Source organism: Balaenoptera borealis (assembly GCF_965194805.1).
Source record: "Balaenoptera borealis genome assembly, chromosome: 12".
Classification (NCBI taxonomy): Eukaryota; Metazoa; Chordata; class Mammalia; order Artiodactyla; family Balaenopteridae; genus Balaenoptera; species Balaenoptera borealis.
Genome location: NC_138869.1, coordinates 35,200,018 through 35,222,191, shown reverse-complemented (window position 1 = coordinate 35,222,191; position 22,174 = coordinate 35,200,018). Strand labels below are relative to the sequence as shown.

The window sequence follows — 22,174 nt, the reverse complement described above, 5'->3', positions numbered from 1 at the left end:
TATCCAAAAGCCCTCCCTTCTCAAAGACTGTGCCTGGAGCAGGGCTCTGAGTTTGAAGGGAGTCGAGAAGACCGGGGCCTGTGAGGACCAGGATGCTTTCCTGGGGAGTGTGACACTTGAATCAGCCCCAAAGGCAGAGAGGAGTTCATCAGGCAGGCGGGACAGGGAGTGCTCCACACGAAGGGGACAGTGTGAGAAAGATGAAGTGTGAGGCTGTGCGGGGCTTTCGTGGGGGCAGGAGTTGGATATTTGGGGTGCAGGCGGAGGTGGGGGCCAGGAAGTTGAGTCGAGATCATACGGAGTGCTCAGAGTTCACACTAGACCAGAGCCCCCAGTCCTTGGCGTGAGCTGAGAAGATTCCTCTGGCAGCTGGTGGTGGAAGGACTGAATGGGGTGTGAAAGAGCAGTCTTCACAGAAGTGGGAGCAAGGAGAGATGAGGACCTGGATGCAGGGTGGTGGCTGAGGGAGCTGTGGTCTGACTCCTACAAAGTCTCACACCTGGTGGGAATGTTTCTTCCCCCATGACATTCCTAGTAAACGTTAAGCCAAAGGAATTGGTTGCAAGAGGCTTTCGGGGGTGTAGACCCACTAAAACTGTGCTGTCCAATGCAGCAGCTCCTATTCATATGTGACTCTCAAGCATTTACAATGTGATGGATGTGACTGAAGGACTGAACTTTGAATTTTATCTAATTAATTTAAATTTAAATAGCCACCTATAAACAGTGCAGTTTGTCTACACTCAGACAAGTTGGCTCCAGCGCTGGCACCTCCCCTGCCATTGCCTGACAGGAGTGTTGAGCAAGGAGGAAGAGTGAAAGATGCATCGGAGTCTGGGAGGCCAGACTGATGGGGATACTGTTGGCAGGAATCGACAAGTCAGGAGCAAGGGGAGAGATGTACCTAAGACCTTGTAGGACAGGACTTTTGGGTCATGGAGATAGTCAAGCAGGCTTCTGGAAAAGTCTGGAAGAAGGTCCTGGCCAGGTATGTTGATTTTCACGTTTCCTGTAGGAGGGAGTGGCAGAGGGTGTAGATATGGTGAGCTCTTCCAGGAAGACAATGAAGAGCACATCACGGGACTGTTCAAGGGGGCAGGTAAGGAGAGCATCATGGGACTATCAGGGGAGAGCGGGAGCAGAGAATTTTAGGAACCAGGCTATGCATGCTCAGAGCCATGGCTTGTCTGAACAGCAGGGGTGTCTGAGCTGCCAAGTACAGAGGAGGAATGGGCTCAGCCAGAGTGAGGGGGAGACAAGGCCAGGAGGGCAGAGGTGAGCACCTTATGGCAGCAATCCTAGGGTCGTGCCACACTTTCAGTAATGACTGGGCAGGCTTAACTACTTCCTTGGAACTTTCAGTGTGATTTTCTGTCGCGTTGGAGAAGATTACTGTGACGAGGCGTTAGAACTGCTCATTTCTCAAATTACTCTGTCTCATCGATCCTGGGGCTTCCATACAAGAGAATCTTAGTATCTTTTTTAGCTGTTGGTCATTAGTGATAGTTTTGAGGAATCGGTTTATCTTTACAAGAACCTAGTTTCAGGGCTTCCCTGGTGGCACAGTGGTTAAGAATCCGCCTGCCAATGCAGGGGACACGGGTTTGAGCACTGGTCCAGGAAGATCGCACATGCCACGGAGCAGCTAAGCCCGTGCGCCACAACTACTGAGCCTGCGCTCTAGAGCCCGTGAGCCACAACTACTGAGCCCACGTGCCAAAACTACTGAAGCCTGCGCACCTAGACCCCATCCTCCGCAACAAGAGAAGCCACTGCAGTGAGAAGCCCACGCACCGCAACGAAGAGTAGCCCCCACTCGCCTCAACTAGAGAAAGCACGCACGCAGCAAGGAAGACCCAACGCAGCCAAAACTAAATAAATAAAATAAATTAATTAATTTAAAAAAATTTATTAAAAAAAAAAAAGAACCTAGTTTCAGAAATCAGTGTTGGGTAGATGCAACAATGTTTAACAGCTGGGATTTTATACTCAGATTTCAAGAACTTAGTGCTTTTTCCAGGTGGAAAACACTGTGGAAAGAATTTTCATATTGTAGAATTAAAGAAAAAAATTATGAGCAGCACTGGTTAGTTTTTTGTTGTTGTTGTTTTTTGGTCTTTTTTGGGTGTGTCAGTTCTTAGTAGCGGTACATGGGCTCTTCGTTGTGGTGTGCGGGTTTCTCTCTAGTTGTGGCGTGCGGGTTTTCTCTTCTTTAGTCGTGGCGCGCGGGTTCCAGAGCGTGTGGGCTCTAGCAGGCTCTCTAGTTGAGGCCCGCAGGGCTTAGTTGCCTGCATTGTAAGGCGGATTCTTTACCACTGGACCACCAGGGAAGTCCCAGCACTGGTTAGTTTTTCAAAGACACCAGCAACAATAAGGTAACAAGTTGTTAACTTGTAAAGTTAGCATGTTACTTCCTCTTAAAATAGTTCTGGAGAAGTGCAAAGAATGTCTATGGGAACACTGAACTGGGAACACTGAACTCCTGTGCCTTTTGTGTAATTGATGCACAATAAATATCTGCTTAGCAAGTGCTGAGAGAAGGCAAAGGTAGCATGAGCCAGGCACACCTACAGGATTGGATTGAAATGCAGCTCATGCCATGTACCAGTCAGGTGACCTTGGGGGCATTTGTTAACAACTTCTGTAAGCTTCAGTTTCTCCATCTTTAAAATGTGAGAAATGCTTCTTACTCCCAGTGTTGTGCAGGATAAAATGAGAGGATGTATGTGGACCACCTGCACGGGGCCTGGCATACAGCAGTCATCCAATACATGGAGGCTGTCGCTCTTCTATCTTTGGCTATGGTGGTAGTGGCCATGGTCATTATTGTTGTTGCTATAGTTATTAAAATAATCATTATTTTGAAGAGACCAGGACTTCAGTTTGTCAAAATTGATGGCATATGAGTAGATGTCCAGGGGAAGGCAAGATTCTATAAAAGTGTTTTACATTCTGTTTATTCTTGGAATTTTGCTTTATACCTTAAGATTAAAGTATCAGAACTCAGGATGACGGGTTTTAAAAGTCAGTGAGAACATTAAAAGACAATTGTGATACGTTATGCCTGACCTCTAACCCCCGACTAAACTTGGGAACATGAGTCCAATGTTTATCTGGATCTACTGATTAATTTTTGTCCCTGCGCTCAGAGATAAAGGCCTTGAATGCACAGCTTGGATGTTAACAGGGGAAGGCCACGTGGCAGGCTCCGGTCTCGGGGTGAGAGCGTGTTACCCTCCCTGGTACCATAAAGGCCAGCTTTCCTTCCTGATGTCCCCTCGTGTCAGACTGTGCCGCAAAGCTGCTGAAATCACTGTCATTAACACTGGGCTGTCTCACGTGACACACCAGATACGTAAAACGAGTTCATTTTTCTTTTTCAGTCTATTCAGCCATTATCAAACACCAGAACATTATCAAACATTGCCACGCACCAGATATTTCCCAGATACTGTTTTAGGTTTTGGGGAAAATGTAACAGGGAACGAGATTCTCGTGTGGAGCCAGCCAGATCCTACTCTTCAATTGTCTGGCATAATTTCAGAAATGTTTTAAGTCACCAGAGTAGGAAAAGGCAGACGAGATGTTTTGGACGAATGTTCTCATTAATAGATGAGGAAACCAAGGTCTCCCAGCCGGTGCGTGGAAGAGCCAGCGGAGCGCCCCACCCCCGTCCATCACACACATCTGCCCCAGTGGCAGCCATTCGTCTGTCACCACCATGATGTTCACCAGATCCGTGTTATCACCGATTAGCATTTTTCTTTAACTCATTTCCTTCTTTTAACTTAGATTAATGTGCATCACTACCGTAAACTGAAAATATCCATAAAAATCAACACAAACAACGTTATTAAATAGCTAGATACTGTTGCCTGCGGGAGGCTCAAGGGTTAGAAAGCTATTTAATAACCACACTGAGAGTTTCTCTTTGACCTAAGCAGGGCGGGAAAAGAACTGCAAAGAGATGACTTTCTCAGTATGAGTGTGAGTGTTTCCTGATGCTGTGTAGCCCTGAGTGTTCTCCTGCGCCCTGAAGTCATCTTGCAAACATCAGTTGTTTGGGCCCTGTGCTTAGGGAAGCTCCACGCTCTACCCCTTAGTTGATGTTCAGTCATTGGTGATTCTGGGTTCACAAGGCTTCAGTTTTTCTGTGTCCAGCTTCCGCCTTGGGTACATAGAACAGCCTATAAACAAACCCCAGCAGGGTAGGGCAGCTGCCTTTTCAAAGGCTGGGGCAAGTCCTTTGTAAAACGAAGGATGTTGCAGAGGTAGGAATAATGGTCAGCTCTTTATAGAAAACTTAGAAAACATTAGTGTCTTCACTCAGGGCCTGTCTGTATTTGATGTCATCAGGGAAAGTGTGCAGGATTCTTTGTAACAAGTCCAAGCCTTGCTAAATTGATGATGTTCTGCAAAAGCTCCTCATTAAAGACTTTATTCTGCTGTTAAGTGGAGGATGGAGCCAGATAAAACCTTCCCCTAAACTGACTGTGACATCCCTAGCAGGCATTGATGAAGCCATGAGGTTTCTTTTTGATGATCATGACTTCATGTTGGGGCTCCCATCTCCAGTGTCAGAGTCTGTGACATATATGGCTTTGGGCATAAAATGTTCTCATTCCTAGTCTAAAAGAACATCATGCAATTAACTTCCTGCAGCTCAGGAATCAGAATTCACGGTGACCCTCAGCAGTTTTTAAGGCCTTTATGTGATGTGGAAAAGTCCTCTTGAATCTGACATTTCCCATCTTCATCAGCTCTTGTGACCCACACTATTCACATAGATTCGTAAAATTCCCTTCACTCTGTGATTAACTTGCTTACCCCTTGACAGTGGGGCCTTTGTAGCACCGTAAATTGTACCCAGCATTAAATAGGTGACTCCTCTGGGGAGTTTTGTAATTATTGAAAGAGAGAAAAGTCAGGTCTCTTATAGCATCATTGGGAATGGTTGTCCCTAAGACAAATAGGATTGAACCCATTTTGTAACTTTGATTTTCATTAATTCATTTGCACCTTATTTGTGTCCTGGGCTTATTCTAGGCACTGAGAAAGAACATGTATGATTATTCCTACCCTCTAGGAGCTCTGGTTCTGGGAGGAGAAAGAGGCCAGTGATATAAGTGTGCTGGAAAAAGTGTTTACAGTGACTGAGAAACTGAGAGGACAGTTGAATCAGAAACACAGACAGTGCTTCTGCCCCTGAGAAGGCGGCAGCTTTCATTACTGTAGACTCAGTACTGTCCCCGGATAGAGTGTGTGTGAAACTGAAAGGAACCATCTAACCCACCTACAGATGTATCTGTTTCCCCCTCTAGACCGAGGGGCTTGTTTCACCAAACCTCTCACAAGAGACCAAACATCTAAATGGAGATGTCACATCTTCATGGAGAAATCAGGGGTGACAAATGTGGGTATTTAACAGCAGAGAGGTTACAAAGATTGAGAAAAGGCCATTTGAAAAAAATTAGACCAAGTGGAGTTAGGAGCATAGAGAGTGGGTCCAAGTCAGAAACTTGTTTTATAATCATGACTACCAGCTGAGTGACCTTGGGCAAGTTACTTAACCTCTCTGTGCCTTAGTTGCCTCAGCCTATAATTAGGGAATGAAACAGTCACCTTGCCTGTTTGATGGAGTTGGTGTGCTCAATCAAGGGTTAGCAAATTACAACCTGAAGGCTGTTTTTTACAATAAAATTTTATTGGCACACAGTCACACCCATTCATTACATGTTATATGGCTGCTGTCTCACTACAAGGGCAGCTTGAAGAGTTGCGATAGAGACCTTATAACCCGCAATGCTGAAATATTTATCATCTGCCCTTTACAGAAAAAGTTGGCTGACCCCCATACTCAGTGGTCATACTGTGCCATCATGAAATCATTATAAAATTGAAACACACATCAGTTGATAGAGGTGTATGGGACAAAGCCTTCCATTTCACAGGAAATATAAGGAAGACCATGATTTGCTAGATGTTTGCTTTTTCTTGAAGAAGGCTCTTTTTTATGTTAGTGAGATACACACTTAACACAAGTGGCCAAGTCCTCAGATGGCAAAGGGCCACTCCTGACTTACAGATCCTTGCAGGAGTTGTTTTCTCTATTGGGGAGGATGACGGGACTTGAAATATTTTTTATTCCATGAAAAAAGAATAAACCATGTTGTGAGTGAGTTCATGAGACAGGACTGGGTGGGGACCTCTAATTCAGTGGTGATTTCTAGAGTGCCTAGAAATGGGTCAGGCCCTAGTCTGAATGCTGGGTGGGGATACAGTCCCTCCTCTCCTGGAGCTCACATCCTAGCCTTCAGATGTGTCCACCAAGTCTATGGAAGGACATCAGAAAGTATACTGAAAACTCTGCTGTTCTAATGTGTTCCCTCCTAACTTTTTACTGTATATTACTTATATTTGAAGTCTATGCCTGTACATGATACATAACCAAAGATTTTAAAGTGTAGACCGTGAAAAGCAAGTCTCCCTCTATCCCTGACACCCATCTGATTCCCCACCTCAGATGCAAACACTGTTGCTGGTTTCTTGTACACCTTCCAGTGATAGTCTGTATATAGATAAGCATCCATGTGTACATGTGTATTTTTTCCTTCCTCTCTTCCCTTCCTCCCTTCCTCCCTTCCTTCCTTCCAGGTCTTCTGTCCTCCCTAACTTTTCATTTTTAAAAATTGCAAACCTAATAGGAAAGTTAGAGGTTACCAGTACATTTCACCACACTTACTTTATTTCTCCTTCCCCTACACACACACGCACGCACGCATGCACACACACACACGGGCAAACCCAGATGCACACACGCATGCACACATGCATGCACACATATGCACACTCAGATGCACACACGCTCACACACACGCACATATACATTTTTTCTTTCCTCAACTTTTAAAAGTGAGTAGCAGATATTACTATTCTTTATCCCTTAATACTTCAGCAGACGCTAGGAACAAGGACGTTCTCTTACATATAAACATAACCACAATTTCATCACCACACTCACTAATACAATAATATTATCTAATAACCAGTCCTTACTCAAATTTCCCCAGTTGCCCCCACAGTTTCCTTTATAGCTTAAAAAAAAATCCAGGATCATCTTAAGGATTCCTCATTACATTTAGTTGTCCTGCCTATTTAGATTTTTTAAAGCACTTGCCTACTTTCGTTTCCTCCTGATCCTTGCCCTCATTCTGTGTCATTCACTTCTCTGTCCTGCTTTGCTTCTTCACCTTGTCTCCTGAGACGGACTTTTTTTTTTTTAATTTTTTTAAAAATTTTTATTTATTTTTGGCCGCATTGGGTCTTTGTTGCTGCACGCGGGCTTTCTTTAGCTGCGGCTACTCTTTGTTGCCGTGCGCGGGCTTCTCATTGCGGTGGCTTCTCTTGTTGTGGAGCACAGGCTCTAGGCACGCAGGTTTCAGTAGTTGTGGCATGCAGGCTCAGTAGTTGTGGCTCGCGGGCTTAGTTGCTCCAGTGCATGTGGGATCTTCCTGGACCAGGGATGGAACCCGTGTCCCCTGCATTGGCAGGCAGATTCTTAACCACTGCACCATCAGGGAAGTCCCTGAGACGGAGTTTTTCAATACTGTCTCTCTCTTCAGCCCCTGCAGGTGTCAGCCAGCCCTAAAGAGCAGGATGGATCTTGACGTGGTTAACATGTTTGTGATCGCGGGCGGGACGCTGGCCATCCCAATCCTGGCATTTGTAGCTTCATTTCTCCTGTGGCCTTCGGCACTGATAAGAATCTATTACTGGTAAGTTCATTTTATAGTTCAAGTTTTCAGGAGTATCATGGCCACGCCATCTTCTCTGCTTGTCCTTTTTGGTTGTGGCTGTTCAACATTTATCATGAAATATTTCAAACTTACAGAAAAGTTGAAAGACATCCTTTCTTGAATGTTGGGAGTGTTCCTGAAGTAGTGGTAGCTTCTCCCCAGGTAAATTCTTCCAGGTTTCTGATGGTGTCTTTGCTCAGGAGACCACTCTGTCTCCCAATGTCACTGATTCATGGGAATTCCTTTGGTTTTTCTTGGTCGTTGGATTCTGATCCAGTGATGTCTTGACAGGTGCAGTGAAATGCACTGAAAAATGAGTCAGAAAGAGCAGGATCATGGAGATGGCATGGGTAGGACAGAATGGTTTTAGGTTTTTTTAAAAGCAATCATTAGTTGCGCCTACCCAGGGATGCCAAAAAAAAAAAAAAAGTGTTCATTAGTAAAGTGATGGAAAGGAAAAGAAGTTTCCAAAACTTCTGTCATTCTTGAATCACCTTTATGCTTCTTGCTCTATCTGCGTACCACCTCTACTTTTGTTTTGTATTTTCTTTAGAGTGACTTTTTAAGAAAACCTTCAATCAATTTAAGAGTGACATATCACTACCTTAAGTGGAAAGCTTGCCATACATGCCAAAAATATTAAATTAATATAAGAAAGTAAAAATAAGCACAATGCCATTAAACTATGTTCATAAATTCTAGCCTAGATACTATTGCCTACCAAAGACTCTCTCCTTTCTCTTTGGTACAAAGTCTGAGAGGTGTGAAAGGTATAGAGCCTTTCTCCTTGATGGAGTCAGAAGGTTAACAGTTGAAAAGAGAGAAGCTTTCTCATGATGTGCTTCAGGGACTTTTCATGCCACAGTCCATTTACCAAATAAAATCACCTCTTACACTCCCATGGATTCGTCCCATGATGAAGGAAATACTGAAATAGACCTGGTTCCTCTCTGTGCCGTAGGGAAACACACTGAGATTTTATCACGACTTCTGGAACTTAGGACTGCCTTCTGTGCCCCGAGAGAAGAATGCAGGGAGGTTGTGCTTGTGCCCTTTATCTGCCCTCCCTTCTGGCTCCCTTTTGTTTCATTAGAGTGTGGAATTTTCCGCCTGCCAGCCGGGCTCTGATCCTTGAAAAGAAGCTAATTGAACAGAAGGGAGCTTTCATGTTTCACTCACTCTTGTGGGGAGGTGATGACCCCTTCATAGGGTCACCCAGGACCCGCCTCCGCATTGATGAAGCTAAGATTCTGGCTGCTTAAATGCCATTGCCCTTGAAGCACTGGCAGTAGGAGTGCTTTGGGGCCAGGACTCCCATGTGGCCCCTGACATGGAGAGGCCAGAGTGGTGTGCCCCTCTCCACCCTGCAGAGGCACCGTGGACCTCCACATGCAAATTTCATTTTTCTTGAAGTGAAGCAGAGAATGCAGTTCAGTGATGTGACCCATAATCATGTACATGGCTGCATGCAGAGGTGTGATTATTCTACCCGCCACCACATGCGGAAACCAGCCTCTGCTGCAGAGTCCCCCAACACCCAAGTTCCTTGGGCCATCACGGAGAAGGCTTTCAGAGTCAGAATGTTAGAATAATTTTGATGCTTGATCTCTCAAGAGAAAATTAACTTCATAGCAAATAATTCACTTTTTTGAGTTAAAATTCATATAATTTAAACTTCACCATTTTAAAGTATGCATTTAATTGGCTTTAATATATTCACCGTACTGTGAATTACCACTATCTCATTGAGAACATTTCCATCTCCCGCAAAAGAACCCCCCTACTTGTTAGCAGGTACTCCCAGTTTTCTACTCCCTCTCTTCATCCCCTGGTAACTAGTAATCTACCTTCTGTCTCTTCGGATTTGCCTGTTGTGGACATTTCATATAAATGAGATCGTACGATTTGTGGTTTTTTTGGGTCTGGCTTCTTGCGCTTTTCAAGGCTTACTCATGCTGCAGCGTGTATCTGTACTTTGTTCATTGTGATGGCTGAATAATGGTCCATTGTATGGTTATACCACATTTTATTTATCCAAATGGACGTTTGTGTTGTTTCCACTTTTTGCTATTATGAATAATGCCTCATAGCAAATAATTCACTTTTATTAACAAGTAATACCACCAAAACCCAGCGAGGCGCCACAGAGAACATTCAGTCCTTTATTATTTGATGGCGCAGATGCAGGTGACCTTAAAGCCTGCCCATGCCGGTCACTTCACTCAGAGCTGTAGCCGGAGAATGAACACAACGCTCTTTATTTTGTGAACTCAGCCACACAGGCCAAGAAGAAACCCAGTTGGCTGGGGAGGGTGAAAATCCTAGAAATCCTTTCGGATTATGCCGGGTAGCGCTGTGGCAGGGGGGCTGTGATTATAGTAATAGAACCCGTAATGCCATTGCAGAGTCGCCGGAATTCCTGTGAGCGGCTTCCCCCACCCCACTGAAACGCACAGCCTGTTTCCTTCAAATCACCTCACTGCAAGGGACACTTTCACAGTGGTTGTCATAGGGTGAGCAGCTTTGCTGTGAGTCACTTATGTCCCTTAACCACAGCTACTCCTCCAAAGGCCTTCATTTTACTCCGCTGCCCGTAACGACCACCCATAGGTTCACCCTGCAGACCTGGCTTAGCCAAGTTGATTTTCAGGATTGCGATGTGAACAGGAACAGCAGGCAGTAGAGGTAGCTGGGCATCCCTGATACCCCAAGCCACGCTGCCGAGTGAGCATATGGGTATGAGGAAGGCATCTCGGGGCGCTCTCGCCTGGACTTCCCTCTGGGTCTTCTGAGCTCCTCAGGGCACAGTGTCCCTGGTGGGTCACAGCCAGCCTTCAGAGAACTCTCTCTGGGTCTAAGTGTCCCTGGAGCGTGGCTAGCACAGTTCCACAGAGATGGGGACTCTGATAGCTCCTGCAGGAGATGGCAAATACGTGGCTGTGAGAGTCCACAGAGAGCCACACTGGAGATGCCGTGGCCACTGTGGGTGACATCAGGGGCTGCTCTGGCTTTCGTTGTGTAAACTGTCAAAACTGTTCACCGAATGAAAAAGACTGAGATTTTTAAAGATTTTTGTTTTCCCAAAGAAGCTCAGTTGTGCGATCAAGATAAGAAATCGTACATATAAGAGAGAGAAGAGGATTAATTGGAAAAGAGGAAATAAAACTGATGTTGTTTTTGATGGCATGATTGTGTACGTAGAAAGTCCAGAAGAATCTATCGATAATTTGTTAGAATTAAAAATGTGAGGGGCTTCCCTGGTGGCGCAGTGGTTAAGAATCTGCCTGCCAATGCAGGGGACACGGGTTCGAGCCCTGGTCCGGGAAGATCCCACATGCTGCAGAGCAACTAAACCCGTGCACCACAACTACTGAGCCTGCACTCTAGATCCCGTGAGCCACAACTACTGAAGCCGCACGCCACAACTACTGAAGCCCGCGTGCCTAGAGCCCATGCTCTGCAACAAGAGAAGCCACTGCAATGAGAAGCCCGTGCACCACAACGAAGAGTAGCCCCCGCTCACCACAACTAGAGAAAGCCCGTGCACAGCAACGAAGACCCAAAGCAGCCAAAAATTAAAAAATTAATTAATTAATTTAAAAAAATGTGAATTTGGCAAGATTGCTAAATACAAGATAAGTAAACAAAAATCAGTTGTATTCTTATATAATAGCAACAAACAAATAGAAAATGAAAATATCTTGTATCAACAAATATAAAATACCTAAGAATAAATCTAAAGAACAATGTGCAAAGCCTTTACTCAGAAAACTACAAAGTATTAGTGAGAGAAATTTTGAGCAACCTAAATTAATGGAGGGGATAGACAATATTTGTGAGTTGCAAGGCTTTCCAATAGAGAGATGTCAGATTTCCCTAGAGTGACCTGTAGATTCAGTGTACACACGTTTTAAAATCCCAGCAGGTTTCTTTCTTATAGAATTTAATAAACTGATTCTTAAATTTATAAGGAAAAACAAAGAGCCAAATTAAGCAAGACAGTCTTGAACGAGAACAATACTAGATGATTTACACTACCAGCTATCAAGACTAGTTATTAAGCAACAGCAGTCAAGACAATGTGAAATTGGCACAAAGGACAAATAAGCCAACGGGACAGGAGAGTCCGGTAGCAGATGTAGATAGATATGGTCTCTTGAATTGTGACAGGTAGCACTGCTCTGAAGCAGGGAAAGGGGACGGGGTCAACTAGATACCCATCTGAAAAAAAGTCAAACTTGACCCCTTTGGCAGGTAGAATTACTAAAACAGCCCCACCAAGAACTACCTCCGTAATCCCCAGAACCTATGAGTATGATGAAATATTACTCCCACGGTTATGTTGTATTATATACACTTGACCTAAAGATGGGGAGATAATGGCCAATAAACATGTGAAATGATGCTCAATTTTGTTGGCCCTAAGGGATATTCAAATTAAAACCACAGTGAGATACCATTTCACACCCATCAGAATGGCTAAAATGAAAAGGGCTGACTGACAATTCCAAGTATTGGCAAGGATGTTGTATTAGTTTCCTAGGGCTGCTGTAACAAATTGCCACAAACTGGGTGACTTACAACAACAGAAATTTATCCTCTCACGGTCCTAGAGGCTAGAAATACTACATCAAAGCGCTGGCAAGGTTGGTTCCTTCTGGAAGCTCTGAGGGAGGATCTGTTCCATTTCCCCCTCCCTAGCTTCTACTGGTTGCCAGCAACCCTTGGCATTCCTTGACTTGTAGTTGTGTTACTCCAGTCTCTGCCTCTGTCTTCACATGGTGTTCTTCCTTCTGTGTGTTTCTGTGTCCTAATTTCCCTCTTATAAGGACACCAGTCGCATTGGATTTGAGGCCAACCCTAATCCACTATGACCTCAACTTAACTTGACTACATCTGCAAAGACCCTATTTCCAAATAAGGTCATATTCACGGTTTCCAGGTGGACATGAATTCTACCGGGATACTATTAACCCACTATAGATTTGCAACAACTAGAATCTGCTGTATTGTTGACTGAAGTGTAAACTGGTTCATCCACTTTGGAAAACTGTTTGACAAAATGACCCACTAATTTCACCCAATAGAAGTGTGTGTATGTATTGATCAAAAGATATATACAAAAATGTTCCATAGCAGCTCCATTTATAATACCTCCAAACTGGAAACACCCAATGTCCATTAATACTGTAATAGATAAATAAATTGAGGTATAGTCATACCATTATTCACACAATGGAGTACTATATAGCTATGAAAATGGAAAGAAGTAATGCTACATTTTACAACATGAATGATCCTTACAAACATAATATTGAGTGGAAGGAGTCAGATACAAATAAGAACTTATTGTATGATAAAATTCTAAAACATGCAGAACTCTCCTGTTTGAAAATGAGGTAGTGGTTACCTTTAGGAGGTATTAATGGGGCGAGGCGTGAGGTGGATATCTGGGATGCTGGTTGTGGTCTAGACCTTGATCTGGGTGGCAGATAATGGGTTCATTCACTTTGTGCAGATTCATCAGGCTGTACACTTATAATATGTGTACTTTTCTGTATTATTTATACTTATATTGAAAGTTTCTCTAAAAAATAACAATGAAGGATGTAGAGAAATTGGATCCCTCATATACTGCTAGTGGAGAATGTGAAATGATGTAGCCACTTTGGAATACAGTCTGGCAGTTCCTCAAAAGGTTTTTTTTTAAAAAAGCTACTATATGACCCAGGAATTCTACTCCTACATGAACTGAGAACCCCCAAGAGAATAGAAAACATATGTCCATAGGAAAACTTGTATATGTATGTTCATAGTGGCACTATTCCTAATAGCTGAGAAGTAGAAACAACCCAAATGTCCATCAACAGTTGAATGGATAAACAGATATGGCATATCCATACGATGGAATATTATTTAGCCTTAAAAAGGAATGAAATACTGATACATTCTATAATGGATGAACTTGAAAACACGCTAAGTGAAATACGCCAGACACAAAAGGCCACATATTGAATGAACCCGTTCATGGGAAATGTCTAGAATAGGCAAATCCATAGAGACTTGAAGTAAACTAGTGGTTGCCAGGAGCTGCAGAGGAGAATGGTGAGTGAGTGCTCATGGGTATGGATTTCTTTCTTTTTCTTTTTTAATTGTGGTAAAATATACACAATATAAAATTTACCTTTTTAACTATTTGTAAGTATATAGTTCAGTTGGGTTTCTTTTTTCTTTTTTTTTTTTTTTTTTGAGATTGAAGCAGTGCAAGCTTTATTCAATGGCCAGAGAATGGAGAAGTGGGAACTTAGTTTACAACTATCAACTTAGTTTACAACTATCACCTTAATGGCGAGAAGGATTTGCTTTTTTGGGGGGGGGGGCGGATATAGTTGTTTTACAATGTTGTGTTAGTTTCTACTGTATACAGCGAAGTGAAGTAGAGTACCCTATGCTGTACAGCAGGTTCTCATTAGTTATCTATTTTATACATATTAGTGTATACAGGTCAATCCCAATCTCCCAATTCTTCCTACCCGACCCCCCCTTTCCCCCCCTTGGTGTCCATACGTTTGTTTTCTACATCTGTGTCTATTTTGCAGTCAGGTTTCTTTTTGATAAAAATGTTCCAGGATTAGTGGTGATGGTTGTACAACTTTGTGAATATACTAAAAACACGTCAGTTGTACCATTTAAAAGGGTGAATTTTATGGTATGTAAATTTTATCTCAATAAAAAGAAATGTATATTCAACATCCTTGTCCTTAGGGAAATGCAAATGAAAACCACAGTGATATACTACACACACATTAGGATGGCTATTATTAAAAAAATGGAAAATAGCAAGTGTTGGTGAGGATGTAGAGAAACTGGAACCCTTGTGCTTTGCTGGTAGAAATGTAAAGTGGTATAACTACTGTGGAAAAGTTTAGTGGTTCCTTAAAAAGTTAAACACAGAATTACTATGTGATCCAACAATTCTACTTCTATACCCCAAAGACTTGAAAGCAAGGACTCAAACAGATACTTATATACCAATGTACATAGCATTATGCACAATTGCCAAAAAAATGGAAACAATCCAAATATCCATCAACAGATGAATGATAAACAAAATGTGGTATATACATGCAATGGGATATTATTCAACCTTAAAAAGGAATAAAATTCTGATGTAGGGTACAACATGGATGAACCTTGAAAACATTATGCTAAGTGAAATAAGCCAGACACCAAAGAACAAATATTGTATGATTCCACTTATATGGCTATCATATTTGTCACAAAATTTTCCACAATTTTCCCTGGAATTTTGGCAAATGATATATTTGAAGGACAGAATCTTTTTTATATAATAATAAAACTACCATTTATTGAATATTTCCCGTGTGTTGGGCATTGAACCAGACTTTGTAATGGATTATCTCTTTTAACCTTAACCATATCCTTAATAGAATGCAACGTTTTCCCATATTATAGATGAGGAAATTGAGTTTCATGATCATATAGCCAGTAAATGAATGAGCTGGGATATGAATGAGTGAACAAATTCATGTTACCATATCATATTTCATATCATGAAATATGCATGTTTTGTCATAAGAGCTGTTAAGCTAGCCAGTTTTATTGTGTCTTTAATGTTTTGAATAGGCAATATATTCATTGAAAAAGTACTAAGAAAAGCATGGTAAGTCTCCCTCCCACCGCTGTTCCCTCTCCACCTACTTCTCACAGTATTTCCCACCTCCGCTCCAGATACTCATTTTAGTAGTACCTTGTATATGCTCCCATGCATTTTGTATGCAGGTATGAGTAAATATGAATATATATCCTCATCTCCCTCTCCCTTTATTTTACACAAAGGGTTAAAGTTGGTCCATTTAGTCTATTTGCTATTGTAAGACTTGGCTACCTCTTTGGTGCAAAGTATACCACAGAGTGAATCTCTGATAGAATTAATTATCTTTCATCTTGGAGAGATTCTTCATGCAGAGAGTTCAATTTGTTTAGATGGTAATTTCATACTGAAATCAGTTTCAGGCCAAACTCCAGCACTGCCAAATCTTATGTAACCAACAGAAGCTGAGCTTTCAACCAGCTGCCATATGTTGTAAGGAATAAAACCAGAGGACTGATGAGATAATTCTTAAGAAACACGTTCTCACTCTCAGAGTCTCTAGGAAAAATATATCTGGAGTGGAAGGCAGGGGAGGGTATATGACCTTTATCAAGCTTATCCACCATAGTGGAAATAACATCTGTACAAAACCAAATGTTTGTTATCATAAATTCTGCATCACAATTAAAATCCAAACAGTTTTTTTTTTTAAGCAGTCAAATCAATCAAAATCCAATACTTGAGAATGAAGAGCTTCTTTGAAACCACAGTAACATTTAAATATGGTTAAGACTCTGATGGCCAGTCCTTGTGTCTGAGTGATTCCCTGGGCCCAGCAGAGGGACCAAGTTTCCAGAGCCCTGAAGACAAGGGATAACACCCCAAAATATGGTCTGATTTTCCACTCCACGTTCATTGGCCAGGCAGCTGCTAAGAACAAAGGCTGCATCTCCCAATACCTGGCAAACAAATGCAGTATATCCTCATAAATTGATTGCTTCTCTGAGGTGCCCTCTAGTGTATTTGTGGAGAAGCTTCAAGAACAAGTCAAGGAGCAGCTGTCCTTCTATGAGACTGGAGAGGTTCCATGAAAGAATCTGGATGTCATGAAGGAGGCAATGGTTCAGGCAGAGGAAGCCGCCGCTGAGATTACTAGGAAGCTGGAGAAACAGGAGAAGAAACGCTTAAAGAAGGAAAAGAACAGTTGGCTGCAGTTCCCCTTGCATCTTCAGAAAACAACATCAGTGCTCAGGGGGAGTGCGAGGAGACAAGTGCAAGATCCAGAAAGAAGACAGTGAAAGCCCCAGGAGGCTTCTCAGGAGAATGGCATGGAAGATTCTTCAGTCTCTTTCTCCAAACCCAAGAAAAAGAAATCTTTTTCCAAGGAGGAGCTGTAAGCTGTGGACCGGAGGAGGCTGCTGGCAGCAAGAGCAGCAGTTCCAAGGAGTGAAAAAGTTCCAAAAGTTACCCCAGGAAGATTAGAATGGACCTTTCCCTGGTGAGGCGTAACCTGCGGAGGTACTTCCCAACCCATCTCCTGTATCCCAATAAAAACAAATTCACAAGAATAGATAAATAAATAAGGTTAAGACTCAAATGCAGAAATCTGGTGGGTTGAAAGGCTAATTAAACTTCCAGCTTGCTCAAATAGAATTACAAATAGGCAAAGTAGTGTTTTTCACAGCAGTCACTGGAATCACCCACACTGGACAGCTGTGAGGTATGTTGAGCCCTGAGACAATAAGGAATCCAGGCATCCATCAGACAGCCTTCTGTCCTTTGTTCTGTCCTTTCTTCCCATCCAGAGATTTGTGGATGTGGAATGACACCACCACCAGCAACTGCAGCCTTGATGAGTCCGATTCTTCATCTCCATGAGTAGCAAGTTGTAGGTGACAAGAGGGAACACACTTTACCTTTAAGTCTTTTGATGCATTTCCTTCCAGTTAAAGTACCTCTGCAGTGAGGTCCTCTAGGACTCCAGCGCGACTGCCCTGTACCCAGAGTCACTGACGCCCACAAGTCCACAGCTGCTCGTCCCAGATTTCAGGTGTCAATGAACATGGCCCACCAGGAACTGCAAGCCAGCTGTCTTCGAGGGGAAACCACCTTTGTCTTGGCGTCTCTGGAGTCCTTCCCAGCCTTACCACCAGCCGTTTCCAATTCTGCTGAAGCTCAAACAAGCAAGGCAGAGAAAGGACTCAAGTCAGACACCCAGTGAGGTCCCATTGCCTGCTCCTTCTTTGCACTGCGATTCTAAACTGCTAGAAATTCATGTTAACAAAGGGTTATTATGTGTCATGCTTCTTAAGAAAACACCCCCTTTTCCCTTTCTAATAGGCTGCTTAGTAACATATATACATGTTAATTACAGAATAATCATGTAAGGTGCTTTCTGGAATGGTTTGGCTTAGTGCTCCTTGAGGGTGAAGCTCTGGGGGCTCCAGAGACATGCGTGGAGGATGAGGGCTGGGAAAAGTGTTGGTCTTACTTCAAAGTGAGACTATACAGAGTCCCCCTCCCGAAGCTGCTTCTCTGGAGCTCAGTGACTTTGACTTGCCTGTATTTTCTGTCCCCAGGTACTGGCGGAGGGCACTGGGCATGCAGGTGCGCTATGTGCGCCACGAAGACTATCAGTTCTGTTACTCCTTCCGCGGCAGGCCTGGGAACAAGCCTTCCATCCTCATGCTCCACGGATTCTCTGCCCATAAGGACATGTGGCTCAGCGTGGTCAAGGTGCAGTCCTAGAACCTTCTCTCTTCAGAGGGTGTCACTCAGTCAAGAAGAGGTTTCCACTTGGACACGATGTCATCAGGGGTAGAAAGCAAGGGGAACCCAGAACTGTGGCTCAAATCATCCTAAAATTAATGCAGTATATTATTCAGATCCTTTTATCAGACAAAATCTATTGAATTGAATGTTATTTGTAAAATCTGTCCCTTAAAAATCGTTTCACCGTATGAGTATTTCTTAGGGAAGATTTCAGACACTTAGCTTCATCTCAGGCCTGTCATGACTATCAAGATCCAGCTTTTAAAAAATCATTTGTTTTTTTATACTCCAAGATTCTCCCCTTCCTTCCCCTCCTCCTCCCTTTTCTGTTTCTCCTTCTCCCCTCCCCATTTCCTTCCGTCTTCCTTCTATTTCTGCTTTTTCTTTTCCGTAGCCCTTTAGAGAAACAGTCTTGATCTGGCAGCTTTCTGGGATAGTTTTCCAAATCACTCCCTTTCTGTCCTGGTTTACTTGGGTGTGGCAACTTGCTTTACTGGTGAAGATGGGGGCTGGGAGAGGTCTTGGGAGGGAAGCACTCAAGCAGGCTCCCACCTCAAGCAGGACCATACCTGAATGATCCCAAGTATGCTTCACACCAGGAGGAAAAAGCTCATACATCCTCTACTTCCTTATGTTCTTATTTCCAAATTTCACTATGACAGTCATCCTCATGCCTTAATCAACCTCTCACTTGCTGTCTCCATCTTTCATATAACTGGATATTTGTTAATTGATAATTGATGTTTCTCAGGTTCCTGGTTAAATGTGACACATATTTAAATGGAAGAAGGTGTTTAGGATAAAAATACCCTAGGAATTAGACCTAATGCAGGAAAAAAAAGTTGAAACCAGAATTAGGGCAATCAGACATGGTTCTTAGGAAAAGCATTGCTCCTGTGGGCGCTGCAGCTGGACAGGACTCTGGGAGAACAGAACTATCCCTTATAGTCCCAAGTCAGTGGCTGCGTGACTGGAGTTAAGTGTGGAAGGGGTGAGGGAAAGGAGAAGGATGTAATACCTGCCAGCTGGTGTCAAGAAAGAGCAAAGGACGCAGGCCTGCTACCCTGACCTTTGTCCCCCTTTTCCAGTCATCCCCTGAGTCCCCTTCCATTTCTGTATTAGATTTTGGGGGTTTCTGCTCCCTATAAGGCTACTGGCAATGTTTATTCACATCAGACGTTACTAGGGTAAGATACTGGGTGGTCCAGGTTCATAACCTCCCCGGGAGTGGCTGTCCAGGTCACTTGGTAAGTAGGGGTAGCCTCCCCAGAAAAATGGGCAGACATGTTCTACACTGCACATACTGACACTCTGCGCCTGTGTATCCTCAGTTCCTTCCAAAGAACCTGCACTTGGTCTGCGTGGACATGCCAGGACATGAGGGCACCACCCGCTCCTCCCTGGATGATCTGTCCATAGATGGGCAAGCCAAGAGGATACACCAGGTAAGCAGGAGGCTCCACCAAAAATTGCCCAGGTGGGTCTTGCCCACCATTGCATGCCCAAGTCTGAAGAGCAGGCAAGGGAGTTCCAACCATTCTCCAATGCATTCTGCCTGCAAGTAATTGCAAGCAAAATGGCAGCAGCCCAGTGGTATCCTTGGTCAGCTGTGGAGGACCAGGGCTTATTGCAGACTGTTCTCCTCTAAGCCTATTGCAGTTGTTTCTAAAGAAATACAATCTGGGCATTTTCTCAGCTCTTCAGAAAGGGAGTTTAGAATTCCTCAAGACCATTTATTTTTTTAGAGTCTGTTTTTCTGCTTACCAGCTACATGATGACAATAACAGCATGTCTGCCTAATTGTAGAGGATGGGGAGGGTGCTTTTTGCATTTTGTTCTAATTTAGTATCTGTCTTCAGCCGCCTCTGACTGGGCTTTCAAGGTCATGGGGCTCATGAACTATTTCAAAATTTAGTTGTTCATAAGCTTCAAATTGACGTATTTTCCCCAGTTGAGGATATTTATTTAATGCCTGCCCCTCTCCTCCCATTGAACTATGTATTCTGTTGAGGTCAGGAACCTTGTTTCTTTGACTCTTTGCTGTATCCTCAGCAGCTGACCATAGTTCCTTGTACATAATAGACATCCAATAAATATTTTTTAGGTGAATGGGCAGATGGGTGGAGAGTTGGTTGAATGGTTGGATAGATGGAAAGTTGGATGGATGGTTGGATGAGTGGTTGGATGGTTGAATAGACGGATGGGTGGATCATTATCTGAATGGATGGTTGGATGGATGGGAAGGCCTGTAAATTAGGGCAGCAGTCAGCAAACTGTGGCCCGTGGGCTCTGTTTGGCCTGCCACCGAGTTTTTTGTAAGGTAAGTTTTATTGGGACTCAGCCACACTCACTCATTAACGTGTTGTCTTTAGCTGCTTTTGTGCTACAACAGGAGAGTTGAATAGTTGCAACAGAGGTCATGTGACCCACAAAAATTTTCCGAAGAAAATATTGACTCTTGGAACCTTTATTTAAAAGTTTGCTGACTGATGAATTAGGGGAATCCTTGTTGATTTTATACTTACAAATGACCCTTCAGTAACCTGTGCCAGGTAAAGAGAAGTACATGCATGTAACAGGGCTCATCTGGATAATAGATGCAGTAGATTCCAGATTCCCTTTCATCAACAGTCCTTTTCACTTGTCCGCATAGGAAGAACAGAGGTTTTCTACTCTGTAATCACCACTGTCATTGTCCACAGCTGTGTAACCAAGCCTCTTTCTCATTTCCCTTCCTAGTTTGTAGAATGCCTCAAGCTGAACAAAAGACCCTTCCACCTGATAGGCACCTCCATGGGCGGCCACGTGGCTGGGGTGTATGCTGCTTATTACCCATCAGACGTCTGCAGCCTGTCTCTTGTGTGCCCTGCTGGTGAGTTATGAGGCTGAAATAACCCTATGAGTGACTTGAGCACAGCGGGGTCTGAATCTCTGAAGACATAAATGGCAGTGTCTGCTATGACTGTTTTTTTAGAATCATCTTTTCGACGATATTTTAGAGATACTAATCAGATTGCTTCAGTGATACAAACAATAGTTGTATAACCATAATCATAACCATATTGAGTGTTTTTTTAATTTTAACATCTGTATTAGAGTATAATTGCTTTACAATGGTGTGTCAGTTTCTGCTTGATAACAAAGTGAATCAGTTATACATATACATATGTGCCCATATCTCTTCCCTCTTGCATCTCCCTCCCTCCCACCCTCCCTATCCCACCCCTCTAGGTGGTCACAAAGCACCGAGCTGATCTCCCTGTGCTAGTGGTCACAAAGCACCGAGCTGATCTCCCTGTGCTATGCGACTGCTTCCCACTAGCTATTTATTTTACATTTGAAAAATATGGAACGCTTCACGAATTTGCATGTCCTTGTGCAAGGGCCATGCTAATCTTCTCTGTATGGTTCCAATTTTAGTATATGTGCTGTCGAAGCGAGCACTTGAGTTTTAAAATACAGAGCCAGCCTTATTCCACAAAGAATTTGAGGTTAATTTAAAAGTGTATAGTACCTTATGACATATAAATACTTTGAAATATAATGATAATATTAACACACAACATTTATTGAATTCTTATGAGCTAAGAATTTATATGGATTTATATGGATTTAATTCTTGCCTTAACCTTATGAGGTGAAGGTACTATTATTATGCCTCCTCCTTTTTTTGCTGAAAACTCAGAGATCTTTATTCATTATAAGATTTTTTTTTAAATTAATTAATTTATTTATTTTTGGCTGTGTTGGGTCTTCGATGCTGCACGCGGGCTTTCTCTAGTTGTGGCGAGCGGGGGCTACTCTTCCTTGTGGTGCATGGGCTTCTCATTGCTGTGTCTTCTCTTGTTGTGGAGCACAGGCTCTAGGCACGGGGGCTTCAGTAATTGCAGCACATGGGCTCAGTAGTTGTGGCTCGCAGGCTCTAGAGCACAGGCTCAGTAGTTGTGGCACAGGCTTAGTTGCTCCAAGGCATGTGGGATCTTCCCAGACC

At 43.2% G+C, this 22,174-nt stretch overlaps 1 protein-coding gene across 6 annotated transcripts in view; it reads left to right on the top strand.

Moving 5' to 3' along the window:
• ABHD6 (abhydrolase domain containing 6, acylglycerol lipase) overlaps nt 1-22,174 on the top strand; it is a 52,685-nt gene that overhangs the window by 18,264 nt on the left and 12,247 nt on the right. For all 6 annotated transcript variants that reach the window (XM_082344812.1, XM_082344810.1, XM_082344808.1 and 3 more), the window contains exons 3-6: nt 7,623-7,775; nt 17,991-18,147; nt 19,515-19,628; nt 20,923-21,055. In XM_082344812.1, coding sequence (XP_082200938.1) covers nt 7,657-7,775; nt 17,991-18,147; nt 19,515-19,628; nt 20,923-21,055 — 523 coding nt within the window. In that variant the 5' untranslated portion in view covers nt 7,623-7,656. The remainder of the gene's footprint in view (nt 1-7,622; nt 7,776-17,990; nt 18,148-19,514; nt 19,629-20,922; nt 21,056-22,174) is intronic.